The 25,723-nt window shown below is 41.4% G+C and overlaps 1 protein-coding gene across 1 annotated transcript; it reads right to left on the bottom strand.

Moving 5' to 3' along the window:
* Positions 1-5,761: 5,761 nt before the first annotated feature.
* Positions 5,762-19,558, bottom strand: LOC122071479 (protein ACTIVITY OF BC1 COMPLEX KINASE 3, chloroplastic; the record flags this gene model as incomplete). The annotated part of the gene is given in 6 exon segments (XM_042635837.1): positions 5,762-6,128; positions 6,223-6,409; positions 6,858-7,413; positions 7,635-7,970; positions 18,661-18,888; positions 18,974-19,558. Coding segments are annotated over 6 exon segments (2,001 nt in total), but the record flags the coding sequence as incomplete, so codon positions are not given.
* Positions 19,559-25,723: the final 6,165 nt, after the last annotated feature.

Genomic DNA, 25,723 nt, shown 5'->3' with positions numbered 1-25,723 from the left:
TTCATCCCCCACCTACCAAAGGTGGAAAAGTCTTCATCCCCCAACTACCAAAGGTGGAAAAGTCTTCATCCCCCAACTACCAAAGGTGGAAAAATCATCACCTCTTAAAGTTGGTATGGGAAAGTCTTCACCCCACCATTACTTACAAAAGTGAGTTGATTCTCCTCCCCCTTTTTAGAAAAGTAAAAAGTAAAAGTAAAAGTAAAAGTACCTTCTAAACATTTATTGACCCCATGACTGGTTCAACTAATGAACCAAACCACTGCTAGACCAAAACATGTAAACCATAGTAACTAATCCCGTATGCATACCTATTACCATGGTTTAGACTCATTAAACTATTGAAGTTGCCTATTACATTAAAAAACCCTTGGACCAAAGGCCCAACATGCATATAACCCAACCATAGACTTATTCCTAAGAAAACAAACCCATTTTGGTGATAAATCTGCATCAACTCTCCCCAGCTTGAAAAAATTCGCCCTCGAATTTTGTAGTGATGAGGGGGAAACCACATGTGAGTAGCATCTTTAACCATTCCCAAACAAAACTCGAGTGGTGTAGGAACGTTGGGGATAAAGTCTTCAATGTGCGGAGTTCTCTCTTCAAAGAACCATGGTGGCATAATGAACTCTACATGATCATCCTCTGAATCAATATAGGTTGTGAATGTTGAATTCATAGAGTCCTCAACATTGGTAATCTCCTTGGCAAAGACTTGAGGGATAAGCTCCAACTTTTCAAGAACAATGTCTTCAATGTCGATTTCTTCCACATGAGTCTCAATGATGGGATCATCATTGTCTATCCCCTCTTTGACAGTAGAAATTGTTGGAATTTCTTCCACACTAACCTCAACTTCTGACTTTGGTTCGTTGATGGGAGGTGTCTTCTCATGTTGCTCCTTTGCATATTGTTGCAATAGAACGGCCATGTGGTCTGTTAATTCTTTCATGCTCTTGTCACCAGTGGGTGGTTTTTGGAAATCTAAAGAAGACTTTAAAGGGGACTCGGGTGGAGGGAAGTACATTCTTCGTTCATGTTTAGATAGGCACATGCCCGCCAACTCGTACTTCATTTCTTCCCAAGTAATGGGAGATCTACCATGATCTTTTAGATCCCTTTCTTTGGTTCTCCACCACTCGCGGGCTGACCCAACTAGCTTAGTATGCGCTAGGTTCATCTTGTGCGACTCAGATAATTCAAACCGGTCAAAGTAGTTATCTAAAGTAACCAACCAATCAAAAAATACCTGGGAATCATGCTTGTCGCTGAACTCCTTTAATTCAAGCTTGACCTTCTGTGATTCATCAGCACGTCGACGGGGTGCTTCAAGATCACCATTGAAATAAGATCTTACATGTTCCTCAAAGGTAGGTGGTGCTGTAGGGGTTCTTTGTTGTGCCCTTTCAGCACTTCTCCTATGTTGACGATGCACAGCAGATTGTAGTTGATACCTGTCCTCCCTTTCGAATGGTACATTGCTACCTTGTATTGGAGTAGTACTTTGATTCTCAAGTGATTGACCCAAACTCTTCAAGCTCTGGTTTTTGTGTAGAAAAGTTTCTTGAAGTTGGGATTGATGGTGTTGATGCGAGGACCAAACATGAAGTGCCATCCATGTGTTGGTGAAGTTGTCAACAAATAGGATTACACCAGGGAGGTAACCTACACCTACAAGTCTCTATTTTCATATGTATTAGGTATTAAGCCATGTGTAAGTAAAAATATCCTAATCCAACATATGTGTTAATTATGGGAGGACTTATTTAGTGATTGAGTGCAATTGCTTGAATTGTATTAGGGCATCATATAAGCCCATTTTATGTTTCTAACTGGAGGTGTCAAGTGGGTACTTGACACAAGGGTGTAGATACATCCTCACAGTTTTAATTGTGGAATTTTGGTGTTGTTAACCTTGTCGATTGCCATAGCATCAGTTAAAGCAAAAATTGCACCTCCTGGACCATTGTAAGTGGTCAAACAACTGGAGTGTATTGGGTATAATACGAAACCTTGGTTAGGGTATTATTACACTATGGAGTAGGCACACTACCAAACCACGTATATCAAGTGTACTATGTATGCTATTGTATTATTGCAGATATTAGAGTACCATGGATGATGCAGGTTGGGTGTGCACAATCTGGTAGACCTAGCCATTTTGGTAGCATGGTGGATGTGCACACGACTAGTTGTATGATAATAACAGTGTGTGTGGGAAACTGGTTGGGATTGCCCCAGCTAATCAGTGAGTGCCAACAGTAAGAAGAAAAATTTGTGTGCCATCAATGTGGGAGTGTGGCAGTACTTGTAGAGAGTGACTATTATGAGCTCGATAAGAGGAGAACACCAATAGGAGTACGGGAAGAAGTGCCAAGAGTAAATTTGGGAGAATTTTTGGGGAACCTTATTCACCCTCCCACTCAGTGTCAACTTGAGAACAACAAATTGTCTTTACATCTCATGTATAATATAAAAGGAAGTGTTTTTAAGGTCATAATGTCTTTGTGTTGGAACACTTTAGCTTGACTAATCTATGGTTTCTGATCACACTGACACCAAAACAAAAACCCTAGAAATCACGGCCAGACTGCTCCCTCGCCTCTCTCTCTCTCTCTCTCCTGCTCTCTTCTCCTTCATTCACCATGGTTCTCTTCTTCCTCCTCACCTATTGAAGTTGCCTATTACATTAAAAAACCCTTGGACCAAAGGCCCAACATGCATATAACCCAACCATAGACTTATTCCTAAGAAAACAAACCCATTTTGGTGATAAATCTGCATCACCAACCCTGCAAGGCTAGCCACCGCCTAAAGTGCCTAGCTCGCAAGGCTAAAGCCGATTTGCTGCCAGGGCGATCTTTGAAAAAAGAAAGAAGCTTCTTAGTCAGGCAGGTAGACTTTCTCTCCGGACACGGCATCACATAGATGTCTGAATCTGAGTAGAGCTGATCCGAAAGGGGATCAATATTTTAGAGCTAATCTGGGAGCCACATCTATTACATAGAGATAATGATAAGGACTCGATCTCTCGAGCGCCCCTTGACATAAGCCTAGAGAAAAAGCGCGAGGAGTGCCTTGAACAAGAATGAGATGTGAGAACTCCTCTGTGCATGACCAGCAGCCTGTCAGGTCGCCATCTATGCTTGGCCGGCAGTTGCTTCGCCGTTGCCCTCCATAAGGTCGACGCCCTCCATCATGGCTGTCACCTCTGCTAGGCTAGCTACATGCTTGGCCGTGGCCCTCCGCAAGGCCAGCGCCCCATTGCAATGGCTTCCCTCTTGACGGCGGTGCTCTCTTCGCGTCTGAGAAGATGAAGAGATGAGATAGTTTGTTAGGGTTTATGGAACCCTTATTGGATTTTACTTGGTTCCCTTGCTAGTATTGGGCTCCTTGTTTTGTCTTTAGTCCATGTGGGCTTTCAATTGTAATGGGTAGTGGCCTTGGAAGCAGTCCTTTGTGGGCTTTTGTTACCCTTTTGGATTCGTGATTTCCCCTTTGGGGTTATATTCTCCCTCCCCCTTCTTTTAATGCATTTAATTATTCACCTAAAAAAAAAATATGTGTTTTTCCATGCTACTTAACAAGCATCATTACGCTTTCTTTGGAATTATTTGCTGTTCTTTTTTTCTTTTTTAAGGGAATTTTAGGATTTTCATACATAAAAAAGGCATTTCAAGTATATAATTAATTCCAAATTTCATTTAATATTTTTTATATTTGGATATTTTCTGTTTATGTTCTCTGATTTTATTTCTTTATGAATAAAAAAATCCATGATCAAAGGAAAGAAAAAGGGGGGAAATACAAGCCAAGAACATGGCCCTTAACAAAAGGAGAGGCAAGGCCTAGAGATAAGAGGGGGGAAAGAACACACGGCCAAATAAACAAAAGCCAAGCTACAACACCGAAAAGGCAACAAAAAGAACATATGGCCACCCTCAAAAGGAACACGAAACAGAAGAGAGCAAACCGCAAAACAAAAGCCCCCCAACACTACTAAATGTTACAGCAAAAGGGCATGGCTGCAAATAGCCTAGCTAAGAGGCAAAATCCTTTCATTGATGGAAAGGAAATAGTCTTGGAGGGGCAGCTCTTTGGGATAAGGTGGGGAGCTCAAGTCATGCTGACAGTAGATATGGAGGGGGAAGAGTCGATGAAGCAAGAAAAGTGTAGGTGAGAGTAGGATGAGAGCTCAGGACAATCGGGAAGGAATCCCCACTAGGAGAAGAGTGAGCAGCAGGGTGAGCCAGCCCCCCCCCCCTCCAGAACTGGGTGGGCTTGGATGGGCGAAATAATGAGCAGGATCAAATGAGTCTGGGATTGCACTGCGGGGGAAGTGGATGGTTGGGCCAAAGGGTCTGAAACAGAGAGGCCCACAAAGGGAGCAGTGGGGTGGGTTTGCGAATGAGTGGGAGGAATCGTGAGACCCATGGTTAGGTGAGGGAGAGGTAACAAGTGGGGGAGGGTTGACGAAGGAAGAGGAGAGATAACCAAGACCTCCGTTTCTCCCCTAAGGAGGACGGTAGCAGGAGAGAAGGTAAGAACAGAAGAAGAAAGCAAGGTGGAGGAAGGGGAGTGAAAGAAAGCAGGGGCAGGCTATAAGCAGGAGCAAATAGCATGTCTGACTGTCTGAGGGAACCACAGATGGATTGTCTACATCACAGTAGCGATCAGAATAACCTTTTGTCCCAAGAGGAAGGAAATGAAGGGCGCTTAAGCGATTCGATGGACCTTCAGTCCCTGTAGGAAGGACTGATGGAAAAGGGGTAGAGTCCCCATCGCACCTTGGAGGAGAAGCCGAGGCCGGCTTCTATTGACCCCAAAACTCTAACCGACTGCTTTGTCTCTGGCCACAGCAGGGAGCGTGGCTACCAGAGATGACAATAAAACAAGGGGTGCCAGATAAATATAGCTTCTTGAATGCTGAGATGCTGGAGTATCTATCATAGGAAGCTGAGGGGGATCTCCAAGCACAGTAGAAGGGGTAGTGGCCATGGGAGTACACGCCTGAGTAGGATGGTTGAATAGCTTGTGGACAAGGCAATGGGGGGGCATCAATTCAAAGTGGACTTCTGATTGAAGCAGAAGCCTTCATGATCTGCGATCCAGATAGAGGAAGGAGGATGGTCATCCACAGAGATCTCAATGAAAATCCTCGCATAGGCCAACCTGTCCATCTCCATGATTCTCTCATCAGAGAATAGAGGGTTTCCTAGCACCGATCCGATGATACTAAGACCCGCTTCACACCAAAAGTGGAGGGGGAGACCAGGAAGGACGACACATAAGGGAATCGAATGAAGGTTGACCTTGTTCAGTTGCAGATATTGATCCCATTGGCGGAGAAAGATTGGTTTTTGCCCACTTTCCAGGGGCCACCCTCAAGGGCACACAACTTATCTTCTTCATTAGAAAACTTGAAGATGAAGAGCCCATTATCCAACAGGTAAGTATCCAAGATCCCATGAGCCCTTCATAGTTTGTTCCTTTCTTATACAAGGTGCAGCAGTAGCTTGGCCGCTTGGGTATGACGTATTATATACACTGCAATTAATTGATCCTAGGATTGTCAATTTATCAGTGAGCTATGAAGTATATAGAGTGAAATTAATTGATTAGATAATTGTCATTTATCGGCCACCTACAAGGTAACCAATAAGCACCTGAAATGGTAAGTATTTTTAAAGCCACATTCAGTCCAACACTCCATCCTAGACAGGAAATGAAATAAGAAACCTCCAGACAAATATCTTACCTGTAAAATAGGTTGGAGAAGGGCTGGATCAAAATTTTCCGAAGTTCGCAGAAGCCCCCACACTCTCAAGACTTGATTTCGAAGTCCCAGCATGCTTTCCTGATCACTGCCACTTATTATAGGAGGTCCAGTTGTGCTGACATTGAAAACTAGAGTCCTCACAATATCAGGGATGGAATTGTATGTATCAATCATCATGCCTAGAACAATAGCTTCTGTGACACGGACAGCCTCTTTGATAACTAAAGATCCTAGCTCTTCACTACCAGGACCCAATAATAGTTTCAAAACCGGTTGCAAAGCATCTTTAGCAGAAAAATCTCTATCCTTGCGTCCTTGAACAAGTAGGTTTTCAAGCCTATTCCACCTGTCCCAAGCAGAAAGCAATATATTTTGACTGGGTTAATTTTAATAACACCATTCACAGGAAAAAAAAAATGACTAACAAGACTTTGACTTGCCTGAATCTACCGTCTTTGAACAGCAACTCTATTAGAGCATCTCTGAGATAGGGATTTGGATCAGTAAGAAGTCTTTTAGCAAAATATGGATAAGAAGCAGCCAGAACCTTAAAATTGGGATCAGCATAAAGAGCTAAGCCTTCCAGTACAGTGAGTGACCTCAATATTAGTGCATAATATGCCGGGACTGCAAACAATTTGAAGAGCCAAATTCTCTGATGTCAATATCCACAAGAAAGCAATATGAAAAACCTAGTTTCCAGCATATTTGTATGACTGCCCCTTGATGTCAGAAATACTAAGTACATAAATAAAATCAGATCCCCCTTAGACTGGTTATTGACTCCTCAACAAACAGGCTTACTGTTGTTTCCTGGGGGCTTCTACTGTCAATTCTGGCTCCCCTCCCCCCTCCCCCCTCCCCCTGCCCTTTAAGGCCGTATCCCCCACCGGCCTTTGGCTTTGTATATCCCCCCTTTCTTCCCTTGTATTTAATTTATCCATTTATAAAAATAAAAAAATAAAAATAAAATAAAAGAATCAGATAATAAGTCAACAACGGAATTGACAAATTCACAGTATTAGCCCAGGTTGCAAGTTTTACAGTAGCCACATAAGACACAATCAAGACTCACCATTGAATGGATATTGATATAAAACTGCACCCAAGCCATCCACAATTGTTTTGAAATTGAGTTCACTGACAGTTGAATTAAGTGCATTATCAAAGAAGTTTCGAAGTGCTGGGACAATTGGAGAAACATCCACATCTGGAGACAAGAAATCCAAAGCATAATAATCACGGGCCATAGCTTCATAGTCCCGATTAACCATGTGAACAACATGACCAATAATAGCAAACCTTGCTTCTTCTGGGGTCTCACTCATCATCCCAAAATCTAGAAAAGCAAGCTTTCCCTCTGGCGTCGCCAGGAGATTACCTGGATGTGGGTCTGCATGAAAATAACCATACTCAAGCAGCTGCCTAAGGCTGCATTGAATACCGGCATTTACCAAATCCAGGACCTTCAACCCCTGTTTCTCAATTGCTTCTTGCTCATTTAGCTTGACACCATCTACCCACTCCATTGTCAATACTTTCCCACTGGTATAATCCCAAAAGATTTCCGGGACAAGAACATCTTCCTTGTCAGCATATAACTTTTTAAACCTCCGTGCATTCTGCCCCTCCTGCATAGACCTGTCACAATTAAGTTGAATACAAGGAGAAGATACACTAAAGGGTTTTTCAAAAGTTCTATATCATCAAGGTACAAAGTACAATAGGACCTTAGTTCGAAGTAGAAAAGCAAAACAAGAAGATTATCTTATACCAAAAGTATTCAGATATGAAATGAAGACAAAATGCATACTACGAATGACAAAACGGAAGAATTCCTAGGAAAACTTACCTGGACATAGTTAAGTTCTTGATATACTCTACGAGCAAATTCATCAATAAGAGCAACAACGTCACTTGAGATTATGTCAACATAATTATTTATAAGAAAACCCAGACCTCTGATCAGGTAAAAATCCAATCCTATGGCTTCTTCAATACGAGGTCGTTGGACCTTCACAGCAACAACCTGTCCAGAACACCTCAGTTGAGCTTTATAAACTTGGCCCAGACTGGCTGCCGCAATAGGAGATGAAGAGATAGATGAGTAAATAGAGTCAAGTGGCAATCCCAACTCTTTCTCAATGCATGAAAAAGCTTCTGCGTTCGGGAAAGTTGGTAGAGCATCCTGCTCAACAAAAGAGACATTCAAGATTCATTTAGCATCTGATCTCTACTCATAACTACAAAAGTGAAGAGATTACACTAGGGACAAGAGCAATACAATACTTTTTAACACTTTCAGCAAAGAAGCTACAATGATGGTGACCAAGAATAAATTAGCAAGACATCAATTAAAATGGATGCAAGAACACATGGGACATCCCTCCAATGTAGACAAAGAGAAATACAAAAGTAAAGATGAATACAAAGAAGATATTGGATACCATAACAATCAAGGTAATTCCTCCTTTCAGCAATATCAATCAATCAAGGTAATCCTCCGGCCCTGATGGTTTCAATATGGGATTTTTTTCCCCCTCTTGGGATCTCATCAAGGATGATTTGATCAAGGCAATTAGAACCTTCTTCTTCAACCCAAGCCAGATTAAAGGGATCAGCCATACATTTCTTTGCCTCATCCCAAAGAAAGAGGGAGCTGAGGCCATGAATGACTTCAGGCCAATCTCTCTTTGTAATCTCCTCTACAAGTTCATAGCAAAGATCCTGGCAAATAGAATCTAGCAAGCGGTGGGCTCTCTTGTTAGTAGCAATCAATCGGCCTTCATTCCGGGAAGAAGCATTGGTGATAATATCCTCCTTTGTCACGAGATTGTTAGAGGATTTGATAGAAAAGCTCACTCCCCAGCTGCCCTCATAAAGATAGACATCCACAAGGCCTTTGACTCTTTGAGATGGGACTACATCATCACAGTCCTTAACTCCATGGGATTCCCCCCAGTCTTCACAAACTGGATTTATCACTGTATTGCTGCTCCCTGTTTCTTAGTGCTGGCCAACGGGAGTCCGACAGGGTACTTTGCCCCCTCTGTGGGGATTCGACAGGGATGCCCTCTTTCTCCTTACATTTTTTGCCTGGCCATGGAAGTCCTCTCCAGAAGCTTGCAAGTGGCCACTGATCAAAATCACATCTCTGTCATTCCCAAATGTAAAGCCATCAAGCTTACCCACCTGGCTTTTGTTGATGACATGATTATCTTCTCCAAAGCTGATCCCTCCTCTATGCAGAACACCATGATTTGCTTGAACCAATTTTCTGCCATGTTTGGTCTCCAGATCAATCCGGCTAAGTCTCTTATTTTCCTAGCTGGAATCTCCGACTCTGCCAAAGCATCCATATTAGGCCAAACTAGCTTTTGCTTGGGGCAGTTACCAGTCAAATATTTGGGGCTCCCTCTCATCTTGGCCAGGCTCTCCAGACACCATTGCACTCCTATGCTTGACCTCATTCGGAAGTGCCTTCAGCTCTGGAAAGGAAGGATGCCCTATTTTGTTGGCAGACTGGAACTCATCAGATCAGTCCTTCAAGCTTCTTACATTTACTGGTCGGGTACTTTTAGTTTGCTGAAATCCATCATCTCCAAGCTTGAGTCCATTTTTGCTTCATTCTTGTGGAAAAGAAGTGAGTGTTTAAGATTCCTTCACCCCTGCTAGCTGGGCTACTATTTGCCTTCCCAAATCTGAAGGAGATTTGGGCCTAAGAAGGATAAAAGAGGTGAACTTTACTAGAATGATCAAGCTAGCCTGGAAGATTATATCCAAAAAGGACAGCATATAGGTCAAGTGAGTGTACTCGAATCTCCTTAGGAATGACTCCTTTTGGACAGTGAAAATCTGGGTTGATGCTTCTTGGGCTTGGCATAAGATCATGGCCACCCGCCCCCAGCTCACCTCAGCTATCTCTTCCCAAGTTGGTAATGAGTTGTCTACCTTTCTCTGGCTTGATCCATGGCATCCCAAAGGAGTCCTCTTCCATGCTGTTAGCGCCAGGAACATTTATTCCTCCTGTTTGCTCAAGCTTGCCTGGTAGCAGACATTATCTCTTCTCGTGCTTGGGCTCCCCCCGCTCTTCCCTCGAGCCAGTTGACTGATATTTGGAATTTCCTACCGATAATCTCGGAATCCCAGAGACAAAGACATGATTCCACTCTTTGGATGCCCTCTTTGATTAAGATCCTCACCGCCAAAACTGCTTGGGATTTTGTTAGGACCCATGGCCCTGCCACTCCTTGGCACAATCTCATTTGGTTTCCGCATCACATTCCCCAACATAGCTTCACGGCCTAGAGAGTATTCACCAGCTCCCTTCATACGCATAGTTTCCTCCTTCAAAGAGGTATCCCAGTTGACCCGATGTGTATCCTTTGTGGAAATGAGCAGGAATTGGTGGATCACCTCTTCTTCACTTGTCAGGTCTCCAAATCCATCTGGAATATGATTCTCGCCAAATGTTGGCCTGTCACTAGAAGAATCCTCCCCTTTCATAGAGAATGGATTTGGATGGACATGCCCTTCCAAGACAAGACTATTTGTGACCTGGTGGGAAAGCTCGCCTTCTATGCAACAATCAATCAGATTTGGATGGAAAGAAATCATAGGAAATGGACCTCCAACTCTCGCTCTCTGGAGAAGATTTGGAGTTCCATCTCCTTCGATGTAAAAGCAAAGATATCTCGGATATCCTCCTCTTGTAATCCGTCCATTAGGAATTGTCAAATTGTAAATTCCTGGGAGCTGCCTAACTCCATTATTAGGAATGCCCCCCCTCAAGCTAGGCTCTTTCTTTTCTTCCCCCCTTTTTCTAAGGGTTGTATGTTTTTTCCTTCTTCTTGGTAATGAATTTTTTATTCACCCAAAAAAAAGGTAATTCCTCTGCTCTGATTATGAATCCACAGCTCACATAATGCGATTGGGCTGCAATCTGATTTCATTAACAATGAAAAGGAATCAATATAACCCCATTCATATAGAACTCAAAACCACAGAAGACAAAGAAAGACCAAGGGATACTTTTCATCATATAGATTCATCCAACTTTACCATATATCAAGAGGAGCTAAACCCCTCTCCCCCCTCTGCCCTGTCCTAATCTCCTATGCCTGAGTCCTCCCCGATAGCTCCAGCCACCGAAATCTCCACCACCCAACCTTCCACTTCCCTTTCCCCCTCTCCCTTGTTCCAGCCTCTTCCATCCTCCCTTCCTCCCTCTGGTGCAAAACAATAGAATTCCCTCCTTCGTCCTACCACCCACCCTTCTTCAAATGGCCTTTCCCTTCACTTCATCCCCTCCTACCATCATTGGAAACAAAAAAATTGGTCTTTTGTCCTTTTGGTTCACTGGAATTGGAGATCTTTAAGTGGCGCAACTGCATCGTCGGTCATTTTCTGGGGAGCAGACTACCCTTCCAAATTGTTAAAGCTTCTCTCCTCAAGCAATGGACGCCTCAAGATTCATTAGCTACCAACCTGCTAGATAGGGATCTTTCTCTTCAAACTCTCTGAGGATTGCAATACATGTCATGCTTTCAAAGGCGGACCTTGGCAGGTGAGGATGATACTCATCTTTCTCCACCAATGGGACCAATATACCCAGTTCAACAAGCTTGATATTTGCTCCATCCCTCTGTGGATCTTCCTTCCGAACTTGCCTCTCCACTATTAGTGTAAGCAAGCTCTGGCGGGGGATGTGGTGCGGTAACCATATGAGTCTGTGCTAGGGAGTGGCAAGTTTGTGGGTCCTAACAAAATCCCAAGCAAATCTAGAGGAGAAGAGCCTAGAAGCAGCCGGCAACCAAATGATAAAATCCTTTCTTTGTCTCTAGGATGCATAAATGGAAGGCAGGGAGTTCCGAATGTCGTCAAGTTGGGCCATAGAATGGCTTGGGGGGACCAGCTTCCTGAAGAGATTATATCTGCCATAAGAGCGTACTTGGGTAAGCGCGAACCATAGATGTTTCTGGCAGAAATGGTGTGATAGAGGATTCCTTTGGGGCGCCAGGGATCAAGCCAGAGAAAAGTGGAGGCTCCATCTCCAATTTTGGTGGAGATAGAGAGGTGGGTATCCAAGATCTTCCTCCAAACCCAAGAAACATCCATAGGGATTTTTACTATCCAAAAAGAGTCCTTCCTGAGGAGGTCCGAGTACACCCAATCAACCCATATACTCTTCTTCTTAGTGATAAATTTCCAAGCAAGCTTGATAATACCTGCAAGGTTGACATCCTTAATTCTTCTTAAACCCAGACCTTCTTCTGATTTAGGGAGGCAAACACCAGCCCAACTGATGGGGCGGAGGAATCTGGAGCACTCACTTCCTTTCCACAGGAAAGCTGCAAGGATGGATCCAATTGTAGTTGGGCTCCTCCTTAGTGTATGGTTTGTGAGGTGTTTAGACACCACACCAAGACATGTTCCCCAAGAGTTCCTAAACCTCTGGAAGAGAACTCTCAAGCTATAAATGTGAATGGATTGCCCTTTGGCCCTCCCTCCATGACTAGATCTTCCCCCCGATGCCATAGCAAATCCGCTTACCCCCTCCTCCAAGCTCTCAGGCTATCCCTATTCGATCGCAACCCAAGTCGTGGCCGGAGATGGAGCAAACACCATCGTGGCACTCCATCTAGTAGTAGGAAGCAACAATGACTCCTCTGTTGATCCCTCAGTCTTACATGCTATAACCACTAGACAAAACCGCTTAGATCTCCTCAAATCGCCTGATTCGCATATAGATGAAGCAAGTCCTCCTGGCTCCCCTGTTATGCCTCTAAAATCATTGACAATCAACTTGTATGTACATTTTGATCAATTGATGAGTCTCCCTCACCCCCTCGTCAAACTAGAACCCTAGCCATCCCATCCCTGAAACCTCGATTCCCTCCATCCTCCCTCTCGCCACTCCCCTCTCTCATAGGCAACCCCGCCCCCTTTACCCTTCCCACCATTTGTGAGACCCTTTTCTCTCCCACCTAATTCAAATCTCGCCCTCCCCATCTCTCACCCAACCCATCACAGTCCTAGCCCTCCTATTTCCCATACTGATCCAACCCACCTTGTTGGTCCAACTCCTTCCTATGCCCATCCCATCCATGGCCCAGTCACCCCTTGTATGGACCCATCCCTCTCCCTTGTTAATTTCAGCCCCCTATTAACGTCCCAGTTCAGCTCTCTCCCCATCGGGCCACCCTCCCAGACAACCCATCTTCCTTTCCGGGTGCTCCTCCTTCACCTAATACAGGCCAAGCTTCCCATCCTTCTTAATCGCAGGCTCCACCTGCGAACACTCCCCTCACCTAAGCCCCTAATCTCCACTTTGGACGTCAGCATCTCTGGCTTCTATGACAACCCAACTCCATTGGTGTCGCCTATAGCTATTGCTCCATCATCATCCTCTCAGTTGTAGGCTCAACCTACGGATGCTCCCCTCTCCTTAGCTCTCCAACAACACTTTGACGGCTCCCTCATCAACAGCATCTCTGACAATGACGTCTCTGTTGGGTCCCGATTGACACTAAGAGGGGGGTGAATTAGTGTGCCAAATCCTTTTTCATTTTCTAGTTGTACCTCTGAAGTGTCAATCACTATTTGAACTTCAATAGATACATGTACAGTCTACTGATGCTGCCCAGAGCTGCTAGGTGTACTACTGACAATTCTTACTGTTGCACAGAACTTACTCATATAAATTGTATTGCTGCCTAGAGTTGTCTCATAAACCCCACACATCAATCATTGTCTCATTCATACACAGTCGTATGCACATCCACACTGCACCACCAAGTGGCCAGGTCTACTAGATGTACACACCCATCCTGCAGCCAAGCACTCCAATCCACAATACAAATACGAGCATACACATCCACAACATAAGAAATACTTGCTTCGGCCAGTTGCCTACATGCACGGAGTAATGTCCACTGTAGAGCTCAGCATTTACTCAATACTAATTATGACTGCACCTACAGCCAATGGAACACGTTCCCAGTTTCCACCCTTGACTTACAAAGGCCAGGTCTTCACCCCAGTTTTTCCATAATGATCTAAGAGGCCGCACCGACGGCAAATAGATTTAGGTAGTAGTAACTACCAAGGAACATATAGCCCCTGTATCTAGCACCCACTGAACACCAATTACCAATATAAGGTTGGGCTTATAACAATGCCCTATAGTGAAGCACTCATACATACAAATTTCCCTAAAATAGACTACGACTATTACTTAGGCATTTTATCAAACATCTTGCCTACAGTGATTTATAATAATGGAAATTTGACAAAAGTGAGGTTACCTTGGCAAAGAGCAATCTCCGGAGATGCGATGACGTCAATCTCCACTTGATGCAGACCATAACCACATTGTTTCGGTGCCGCCAATACTTCAACCCCGGTTAGCACTTGGGTTTATTGAAGCAACTCACAATAACCAAATTCTAGGTTCTTCTTCTTCTTCTTTCTTTTCTTTTCTTCCCCTTTCTTTACTCCTTATCTTTGCTTTCAATGTAACAACAATGGTATTCACACACACACATTCCTTCACTCACTACTTCTCCTCTTCTAATCTTCCTTGTAAGTACAACTTTAATGGATAAATATAACTAACTTAGTATTTATTTTATGTATTTTGTGAGTGTGTCAAGTGTTGAAGGACAATGTTTAAAAAGTGGGAGAAGAAGGTTTGAAGTAGAGTTGAAATTTTCAAAGGAAGTAGATGATTCTCATATTATGGAAATTTAGACAAGTCTAGTTATTTGATACATAACTTTTTCTCTATTGGAATCCTAAGTTTCAAGAGATGTCCTCTAAATTACTTGTCGTAGAGCTTCTCAAACCGTCACGAAAGTCAATTTCACCAATAATAGTATTGTGAGTGAGACTACCAAAACCTCTATGTATTATTTTATATGAAATCACTCTTACAACAACACATCTCAGCCTTATCACAACTAAATGAGGTCGGCTACATGGATCCGTGTGCGAAAAATAAAAGGTTTTGGGACATCCCACTCACGGACAATCGACAACCCAGATCGTAGCCCTCCATACAGTTCTGTTAGATACCATACTTGGGTGAAGACTTAACTTTTGCATATCTCTTCTTACTAGCTCCTCAATGGTCATTTTTTGCCAACCCCTAGTCCTTTTCGCTCCATCCATCTGCATCTGGTCACTCCTCCATACTGGTGCATCCAAAGGCCTCCTTTGAAGATGCCCATACCATCGTAACTGACATTCTCTGAGCTTATCCTGAATTGGAGCAATTCCCATATCGGTTCTAACCTTATCATTTCTTACTCTATCTCTCAGGGTTTTGCTACACATCCATCTCAACACCTTTATCTCAGTCACACTCAGCTTATCTATGTTATGCTTCTTGACTGCCCAACATTCTACACCATACATCATAGCCGGTCTTATGGTTGTCCTGTAGAATTTTCCCTTAAGCTTTAGAGGAATACATCGATCACATAACACTCCGGATGCCGTCTCTCCATTTGATCCATCCTACTTAAATTCTGTGGGAAACATCATCATCAATCTCACATTTGTTTAAGGTAGAGCTCAAATATCTGAAACAATCACTTTGCGAGATCTCTCTCCCCTCAATTTTCACTCCCTCGCTATCACTCCCCCCTTGATTAAAGCTACATATCATATATTCCGTCTTCATTCTACTTATCTTAAGACCTCTCGATTCCAAAGTAGATCTCCATAGTTCCAACTTATCATTAATCTCTGTCATTGTTTTACCGACCAGAACAATATCATCTACAAAAAGCATACACCATGGGATCTCTCATTGAATATTCCAGGTTAAATCGTCCATGATAAGTGTAAACAAGTAGGGGCTCAATGCGGATCCTTGATGTAACCCCCCAAGTAATAGGGAACTCAACATCTTGGCCTCCCACTGATCTCACACTAGTCACCACATCTCCATATATGTCTTTAATTATATCTACGTATTTACTATAGATATAATTAAATGACATGATTTTATGAAATGACATGATTTAAAATACCAAGAAGGCTTTGACTAATGGTTTTGTTTTATTGTGAATAAAATGCATGGATTTTATTTTATTAAACATGATGAGACCTTTGATGTATTATGGATTTGGTATGGATTTGTTACTATTGGACTACAACCCTTCCAACAGGGGGTTATGTGTTAGAGTGGATTATTGAGCACAGGAGTGAGGCAAGAGCGTGACATTTAAGGACATGGTCTGGTTCTGTGAACCAAGAGCTCGAAGCTCGCAATTCCAATATATTAGGTATGAGGACTAAGGGTGAGGCAAGAGAGTGACGTTTAAGGAATGTGGTTTCCCCTCCATAGGAGCCCATTACCAGTTCTGTCAGCCAAGAGCCTGAGTGATGCAGCAGCGCTCTGATGGATCGACCCAAGCCTGCTCCAGAACCAAGACCAAGACCCAAATCCAACTTGGGTTCCAAGTTACTAATTTGGATTCAAGATTAATAGAATATTCTATGATTTTATTTTATTTTGGGTATATTTGTTATCTTCTATTTTAGGTTATTTTGGGGTAGCTATTAGGTAAGTAGAAATTTCCAATTTTAGTTTTATTATGTTTCTATTTTATTAGACTTTAATTTATGAAGCAATTAGGATTCTCTATTTCAGTCTTAAGAGTTTTTATTTTGATTTAATATAAGTAAGGCATGTAACCCAAGGAAGGTAGTTAGTTGATTATTGAATAATGAATTAAATTTGAGAAAGACCTGCATGGCTCTCTCTCCCCTCCCCTCCCCTCCCCTCCCTTCTCTGTGAGAACCCCCCTTCTTCCCTCCCCTGCGTGGCTGCCTTTCTTTCCCTTCTTCTTCCTTCTTTGAGACCTCCTTCCAACTTTGTGACTTTCTCTCTCTCGCTATCTTCTCTTTCCTTCTCCTCTTTCTCCGTTTCTGGTTTATTCTCCCATCCTCTGTTCCTGGACGGTAGCATCAGTCTCAAAAAAAAAGCTTGCTGAACCTGTAAACATTACCTTTTGGTTCCGAGCTTTGAGTCGAAGGTAGCCCTTCCCCAGGCGACCAAACCCTTAAAACTTCTTGCCTTAATAACACCCCTGTTGTGAGAAACTAGATCTGCAACTCAGGGTGTTTGAAACCACCGCCCAGATCTGATCTCAGGGTTAAATACTCTTTGTTGAGTGACTTTTGCAACAAATTCTTGCTGGAATCCATTGGAATATAGGAATCGATTCCCCATCTGAAAATTCAAACCCACCCGAGTAGCATAAAACTCCTTTCTCTTTTCCTGGTTCTACCACCCTGTGTTGGGTGTCCAAAGGTTGAAGATGATCTCTAAAAATCGTGGGTTATCAATATCCCTTTAGTTTCTCTTATCCCATATTAATGACCCCTCATTTAATCCCTTATTTACAACCTGCCATCAAGTTCCGTCCATTCCTAGTTTGCACCTAGCAAGTAATTCTCTTACCCTCCATAACCTTGTGGCTCTTTAAAATCCTGATTTATTACAATAGTGCCATTACCTCTTGGTACTTTAGTATTTACCCTTTGGATAGGCCACTTAATTACCGAATTGCCACTGCTTCTAGTATTTGGCCTTAAGCTTTTAAGTGGGCCCACACCCATCCTAGTTTGGTCCTCTTGGGGCCCACGGCCCCTCATTACTGAGTCTCATCCCAGTGATTACATTCTAAGTCATGATATGTGGATTTTAGCAGAGCCATGGTTTGGACTTTACTGTGATGGATAAATGGAATCTGATGTTATAAACCCTTGAATCTAAAGGCATGAATCTATTAGACTTAAGATTTTTTTTTTTTTAGTAAATATAAATTTATTAAGTACTCATAACATGTGAATTGATATTAAGATGTTATTGGAATTAAAATGCATTATTTAATATATATTATGGTTTTGTTTCCTCTTACTCACTAAGCTTCCCAAGCTTACCCCATTCATTCACCCTCCAGATGTAGTAAATCAAGAAGCTTCTCTTGGATGAAGATTTCACAATGCACATTGATAGAGATGCTTCCCATATTGAATATGCTAACTTTACTGAATTTTATTTACTTCATTTTGAATAATTGTAATAACCACAGAATCTGAGATGTCACTTAATTTAATAAACGAGGTTGTATTATTCTTAGTTGTGGTGCCACCAAAACTTTAAACTTTTGAAATTTTTGTAATTTGACATCAAATAAATGATGGTTACGATTTTAAAACAAGTTTTCTGTTGTAGAAGTTCTGATGACGGTGAGGTTTATGTCGAGGTTTATTTGAAATATATGGTTTAAGGGTTAGTTTCTGTTCAATCCTCTAAAACCGAGCGATCCTATGACGACCCTCACACCTAGGGTGGGTTTTGGAGCGTTACATTTACAATCTTAAAGACAGTATCTATCTGATACAACTCTACCCAGTTCTACTGCAACTTTGTTCTGACAGGTTCTACTGCAAGATCATTCTCACTGTGATTCTACTGTAACATCATTATGGTTCATTCTGATTGTGTGATTCTACTGCAACACCGTCCTAGTTTGTCCCATAATGCATCTGATTTACAAGGAGACTTCGAAGAACACTTTGTTCAATTCTGGAAATATATTTTACTCCACCGCTCACTGTTAGTTTACTCTATCATTACAACAAAACATGATGTAAGTCCATAATATTTCATTAGACTATGTAGAATTATAGGATATGCCCAATCACTTCTCTACTGACAAAAGGCATAGTTATTAGACCTTTGAGTGCAAATTACTGACCAATACATGGATTATTCAACATTGACACCAGAGCGAGACAGGTATAATGAAAGAAAAGTAATAGGCAACCAGCTAAGTTAGGAAATTATAGAAGAGATGTACCTGTAATTCAGAAAGCTCCTCGAGGTACTCAGGTGGGCAAATATCGGGCCTGGTCGACAACCCTTGGCCGATTTTGACAAAAGTTGGACCCAATCTCGTAAACACCCTCCTCAGTTCGGTGGCCCGGACGCGTTTGTTCTGATTAAGATGACCGCTCCTTTCATCAAGCAGTAATTTAAGAACAAATGTACCCAGGCCAATGAAGATCTCCAATGTCCGCCGCAAAACCTGGTAAAGACGACAAGAAATGCCAATAACAGAGGGACGCCAGTCTAAATAGTTGGCTGACTAGCAAGAACCTGAGAGACGATACCTTGATAGGCCGAGAGCTGTATTTGAGAGCAAGAAGTTCAGGACTGTATACGGAAGCATTGGCTGCACGAGCCATAGCCCTAGCCTCGGCTTGCATATCGTTCGTACGATCCCTACCGGAAAGGGCAGAGCGAAAGCCAACGTCCACGACCTGTATGGCATGACCGCCGCTTCTATCTCTTCCCGCTGACACGGGAGTCGCCTCCACGAGTGCCGCGCGTAGCAAGGCTCTGGCTCTCCAAGTACATATACCACTTGACTCTGAAATCATCAACCCCGATGGCGACCGCGGACAACCGACGGCGTATGATAATGGAAGACCAACCATTGCCACAGGAAGAACACTGTTCACCGTAGAGGCTATAGCAGAAGACGTGGCTTACATGATAAAATGGGTAAAACGGGTTTTGTGACTCGATTGGATTCGACTCGACTCAACATTATAGTAGAGCGTCTCAAAGCACTCCACAGGTCAGCGCCAGATGACTTGGCGCTTTGGCCGAGTATGTTAAGATTTTCTGTTTCCTAAAAAAAAAAAAAAAAAAAAAATCCAAAGAAGGAAAAACGGAGCGCAATGAAATGGGTGTAAGTGTGTAACAGTCCTCACCAAAAAATGAAATTGGGTGTAACACTGTAACTAGCCGAGACGAAAAATATCTAGAACTAAAGCCCCCTTAACTGAAAAGTGATCCTCCCTATTAGACAAATGAGGAATAAAACTAGAAACAATAAAAAATAAAAAAGAAGACCACAAAGATAAAATGTTCTCAAATATAGTTCTAGCCGCCCAATCAAGGAAGCGAACAGACCCCTCGAGAGTACACATTACGGCCAAACTATCACTAAAGTACAGCAGAAAAAGATAAAGCTTCGGTAATAAAAATCGCGTCTCCCACAGCCTTAGCTTCATGGCTGCAGCCGAGAGGCTAGACGCAGTTTTGCACTTTGAAGCTATAAACATGCCCTGGTGAGATCAAATTACACATCGGCTACCATTCTTTGAACTATCATTCCAAACACCATCAAGGGTGAGGAACCGGGTAAGTGACGCCAACTAGAATCTTAAGGTCTAAGACCCACGAAAGAAATGTTTGACTCCATAGTAATCCACTGGGGACTACTTGAACCTTTGGTATGAGTGCGGTTTTGTTGTAGTCCAAGGGAACTATTAAGCATCCCAGTCATCTCAGTTGAACTTGTCTTTCTTTAGTTATGCGAAATTAGGTATAAAACATACAAAGTTAGTCTAAGATTGTTGGTACTTGATTTTAGCAAATCTGGCCTACAAGACAATCGGTCAATAAATCGACGTCGATTTTTTGACATTTTGTGTTAAGGATCTGACGGTAATCAAGTTGGCCAAAAATGACGACCTTTTATTAAGGAGTTGATCGATCAGAATAACCATCAGGTCGATCGAGCAGACTGACCGAATACAGTCAGGTGACTGGTTGTGGATTTTTACAGTCACTTTGACCGATTGTCAATTAGCGTAATTCTTAAAAACGTGGTTCAGTTCCAGAGAAGTTACAAAGACATGGCTTAAGTGGTTAAGACAGTTACAACCAAATAACTACTCCACTAATGACACAATACATGGATTCATGTAGTTACGAAACTACCAAACTAGTAGGATCTTTCAAATAAAACTATAAAAGGGACCGTGGTGGAAGAAAGAGGACATCATCAATAGATCAAACAAACTTAGATATCAAGTCTATCTTTCATTATGTTTTTTATCTTTCATGTTTTTCTTCCTCCTTTTAAACTAGTATTTTCCTTTCGAAGTCTTGTACTTCTTTCAAGTTATGTACTTCATTTCATAATGTAACGATCACGTTTCTGGCATGTTTTACATCAACAAAGATACGAATCACGTTTCTGGTATGTTTAATATCAACAGAGACAACAGATCTTGTTTCTGGTATGTTCAACATCAATCAACAGAGACAATAGATCGTATTTATGGTATATTGAATATCAATGGAGACAATTACATTTTCCCCTTGTGTATGAGTTACTATCATTTGTCTTTATCTTTTTCAATTTTTGTATCACGTTTATGCAAAGAACATTAAAAGTCCTTGGAGCGATAGAGGTGAGAGGAGTACTTACATCTCCTAATTAGAAGTCATAAACATTTTCTTGAGTATGGACGACACTGGCATGCCCGCAATCCCAATACGAACCTTCTACAAGTTTGATTGCAGAAGAACTTTTTACGGTCAACATATCGTAGCAGACAGACCGTGAAATTTGTTGCCAACAATTTTATGGTCAACGCATCGTAGCAGGCAAGCCGTGCAATTTGTTGCTAACAAAAATACAACAAAATGATGCTTCAGATTAAAGGAGTTAGATACACTTACTTATAGCACTCGACTACAAGACAAAGGTTAGTAACTGGATGTAAAGAAATGAACATAGCATATGACACAATACATGATGCAAAAACATGACAGGATTTTAAGATAATTGAAAACCCCTAAAAAAACTCAAGAAAGGTTCAAATGATACAAAGGGAATGTAAAACAATTCAAACTAAAAAAAAACACTTAGAGATACAAGAAATCTATGTTAATTCATTATGAAATAAAACACGTATGAGACCAAGGCAACCATCACACCACGGCATAGCTATTTGGATAAGACTAAACCTATGCATGTAAGCATTGCACGAGACATGATATTCACAAAATAGAGGAGAGAGAGAAAAAAAAATACATTAAACCACACAGCATGATATGGCTTTTTTAATTATACTACGTGGTACACCAACTGAAATGAATGACCACCATCTATGGGAATGAGATCATCCACTTATTAATGCCCACAACGTCTACCTAGGGTGGTAGGATTGTGTGCACAACCTCTACTTGGAGAGGGAGGATCACACGCCTTACTTGCACTCCCACCAAAAGAGAAGATATAAGGGTACAAGTGAAAAATGAAAACGAAATAAATAAGCTGTAATACCCATTTGATGATCTTTGGATAAAGAGTATTGGAGACTCGTGAAGAAGGCCTCAAGCTCAGGTTCGATCACTTAAGCGCAAGGGTTAATGTTGCTTCCTCCCTCTAGCTCATTTAAAAGATGAAAACCAAACTGTGCGAAGTTTCCCAAGCAGGAATTCAAGAAGGATTCCCCTCAACGTAAGAGGATTGTTATTTATAAATTATAGAAGAAGCAAACACCTCCGATTATATTATGGGATCATTGTACGAATCTGGATCCTTCGTTGGGAACCTCTCAAAGAGGTTTTGTATCAAAGGTGTAAGCTGGGACAACAATATTGTTCAATAGTGTATAGTAATGTATATTCCCTGCAAGAGGGGTTAATTGGTGCCTAAGCAGTGTCCAAAGAAAAGCCCCGAGCTTATAAATTGTTCCCCAAGCGGAATTGGTACCAAAATAGTACAAAAAAAAAAGGAAAATGTACGATATTATATAAATATGCAAAATTCGACAACGATGAAGGTCTATCGAAAACAGACCTCGACGTCTAGTATCTAAATGTAAGTGCTTGTCGATGTCCACATCTAATGGATTCAACCCTGGGAAGGTTCTATTCGACGTTTATGGCGGTCATCTCGACGTCGAGTTGGCTTAGTTGACAGTGGTTCGATGCCAAGTCAAAGCCTTTAATTATCGAATGTCATTTTTTCCATTATGTCTAGTTCGCCTATAACCCGAGCTAGTCCCAAACAAAAGTAAGTGTACTGGACCTGTCTAGGGTTGGTCTTAGAACATTCGAATGCCTATATCTTAGGCTATGGCCCTCTTTGATATCGTTTTTCTTTTTTATTTTTGTTCACAAAAATGGTTTTTGTTGTATTTGGTATCATTTATGGAGCTTGTTTCTATCTTTAACAAAAAAAAAATTGATAAATACAAAAACCAAAAAGAGATCAAGAGTCATTTATGTGTTTTGGCCAAAATTGAATTTCAGTTATTTTTGCGTTGAACTTTAATGAGCACGTGCTTAAAGTCCTAATATGGAGGCATAAAGTAGTCATTTGCTTTGTAATTAGAAATCCAAGCCCCTAGCCTCATCTTTGCACCCTCTTCTTCAGTCCAAGGTGGAGAAAGAGAGTTATAAGAAATAAGGGTGAAGGGAACATCTTTTCACCCATTTATTCAAAAAACCATTTTGCACATAGGGATACCAAATTTTTTCTCCCAACAAACCATTTGTCTCAAGTAGTTACCAAATCATTTTTATGTTTTGATAAAAAATGAGTTTTGTTAAATAGGTAAAAATAAAACAGAAAAGTGATACCAAAGAGGGCCTATATGTTCGAACGATTTAAAAAACATTTTTTCTCGTTATTTTACGTACTTCGTCTTGCTATGGACATTAGTGTTCGTACTAGATAGCAAGCTTCTCCATGTAAAGGGGTATATGAGCTAACTTTGAACCAAGTGTGAATAGCTTCCACTCCGCTCTTCCCGAGCAAAGTTTGAGCTTACAACATGTCCTTATATGTGTCTTTTGACTCTGTTGGGTGATTGCTTGAGTACGTGAGGGGGATATCAATGCCGCTTAGAATCCATCCATGAAGGTCATTTGCTCAAGCCCCATGGTGCTATCTATCATCATCTTAGTGATCTTCTGTGTTTGAGGGAGAAATAAAGAGAGAATCAATGCCCATCTCCATATATTCATCATCATCAACAACAACACACAATAAAAAACTTAGCCTTATCCCAACTTGACAGAGTTGACTACATGGATCCAAACAAAATAAAGCAGGGAAAACAAATGTCCAAACTAAAAAGGGGGATATAGAGACGAGGAAAGAGTATATGAAATGAGATGAGAGATGACCAATGACATTGGAAAGATGCCGAATGAAATATGTAAGATGAAAGTAATAGGAAATAGGCACAACCCAACAAATCAAGAGAATCTCAGCTTATTTATGGGTTGTGTCGCTTTATGTTACTTTCATTTCTTGTCTTACATCTTTCCTCTTATTTTTCTCTTTCATTTTTCATTTCTATACACTCATCGTTAATAACATATAGTTATAATTGATGTTTTAATCCGCTAAATTTAGTTTGAATTAGTGTGAAAGCCATACTTTTATCGATGTTGAGATGGTAACCGAGTGCATGGGATAGTTTGAAGATCAGATGGAAAAATAGAAAACCAAAATTTTTGACCCGCTCGAGATGAACCTCGAGCATATAAGTAAGTGACTACTCTCAACCGATGGTAGTGACAAGTTGATTCACATATAATTATGATAGGATAGATGAAGTGGGGGGGACTGCATTTGGAGTGTTGAGTGATTGATACATTCATTTAAAATTTACAAGAAATTTTTATAAGATAATCATATGACTACTGGCTATGATGTACAAAGTAAAATGTTAGGCAACTAGAAACATCATGCCCTATGTCATGTTAATTATTTATGACTGACTACATATGAAGGTTTTAAAACTAGGAAGCATGTGGTTATGAGTTCGACTCCTCTTACCTCCTTGGGGCCTCTCACACAGGGGTGTTTAGTGTTTATCATTGTTTTTAGTGAAAGTTTAATGGTTTTCATCCAACCTTGGTATAACCCGGTCCATGTGGTTGTGAGTTCAGTATGGGCACGTGGGACTAGTTAGGCTGAAGACTTGGATACATGTCGTTAGCAAAAAAATAATATATATATATATATATAAATAAATAACGGCTTGATCGGTCAAGGCCGATACAATTTTGATACCGATCTGGATCGGCTTGGGTTGGACCATATCCAATAGATATACCCTTTTTTTTTTTAAATTAAATTTTATTACGTTTTTACCCGTGCACCATACATGTGTATCGGGCTTGGAAAAGTAAGGATCGGGGATCAATCAAGGTCAATATCATTTCGATTTGGTCGATATTGACTAATCTGATCCGATCCAAGTTTTAGAACCATGTCCCAATACATAAAAAATAATCACTTTATGGTATCTCTCTCTCCTTAAATTTCATCAAATCGTTATCCATCATAGTGTGACTAAAGTTACACATCATGTACCACATATTTGATTAAAAGACTATGTCATCAATAAAGAGCATACACCATGGGACATTGTCTTTAATATTTTTTTATTAAATCATCATTGATAAACGCAAATAAATAAGGGTTTTAAGAGTGTTATGGCTAAAATATATGATCCAACATCTATCGAGCGATCCTAAGATGAGGAAACAGCCAAGCGCCTTGGCGAGATCAACCATAATCCACCTAACCTGGGGCAAACACCCAGGACAAGAGCCAACCGACCAAAAGTGTTAAAAGAGCTCCAGGAGTCAAATGGCAAGGTCAGTACCAAGAGAGGCACCATGTGCGAATGGTTCATATAACTGCACGACCCTCGACCGAACGATGGGTTTTCATGAATTCAATATGTCAAACATACTATCTGTTGCTCATAACAAGCATCTTAGTAGTCACATCACTTACCCTTTACCATTCGATCTAAGACCTTGACGGATCACCGCCGAGAGATACCTCCAAAAAGGGAGTTGATCAAGCCTAGATTGCATGCTGTAAGATACAGAGTGAATCCAAACAGAACTCTTATTGGAATATTGGATATTCCCTTGAAGGAAGGGAATCTCGCCATATTATTTAGGAAAGCCTAGCTTTCCTACTACAACTCTTACTAGATACAAACTCCTACCTACAATAGACAACTACCAAATCAGGACTCTTCATAAGCAACCATCATCTCCAGTTATAAAAATTAAGGTAAATC

The sequence above is a fragment of the Macadamia integrifolia genome, unplaced genomic scaffold, assembly GCF_013358625.1.
Source record: "Macadamia integrifolia cultivar HAES 741 unplaced genomic scaffold, SCU_Mint_v3 scaffold_238A, whole genome shotgun sequence".
Classification (NCBI taxonomy): domain Eukaryota; kingdom Viridiplantae; phylum Streptophyta; class Magnoliopsida; order Proteales; family Proteaceae; genus Macadamia; species Macadamia integrifolia.
This window is presented reverse-complemented; position numbering and strand designations above follow the sequence as displayed.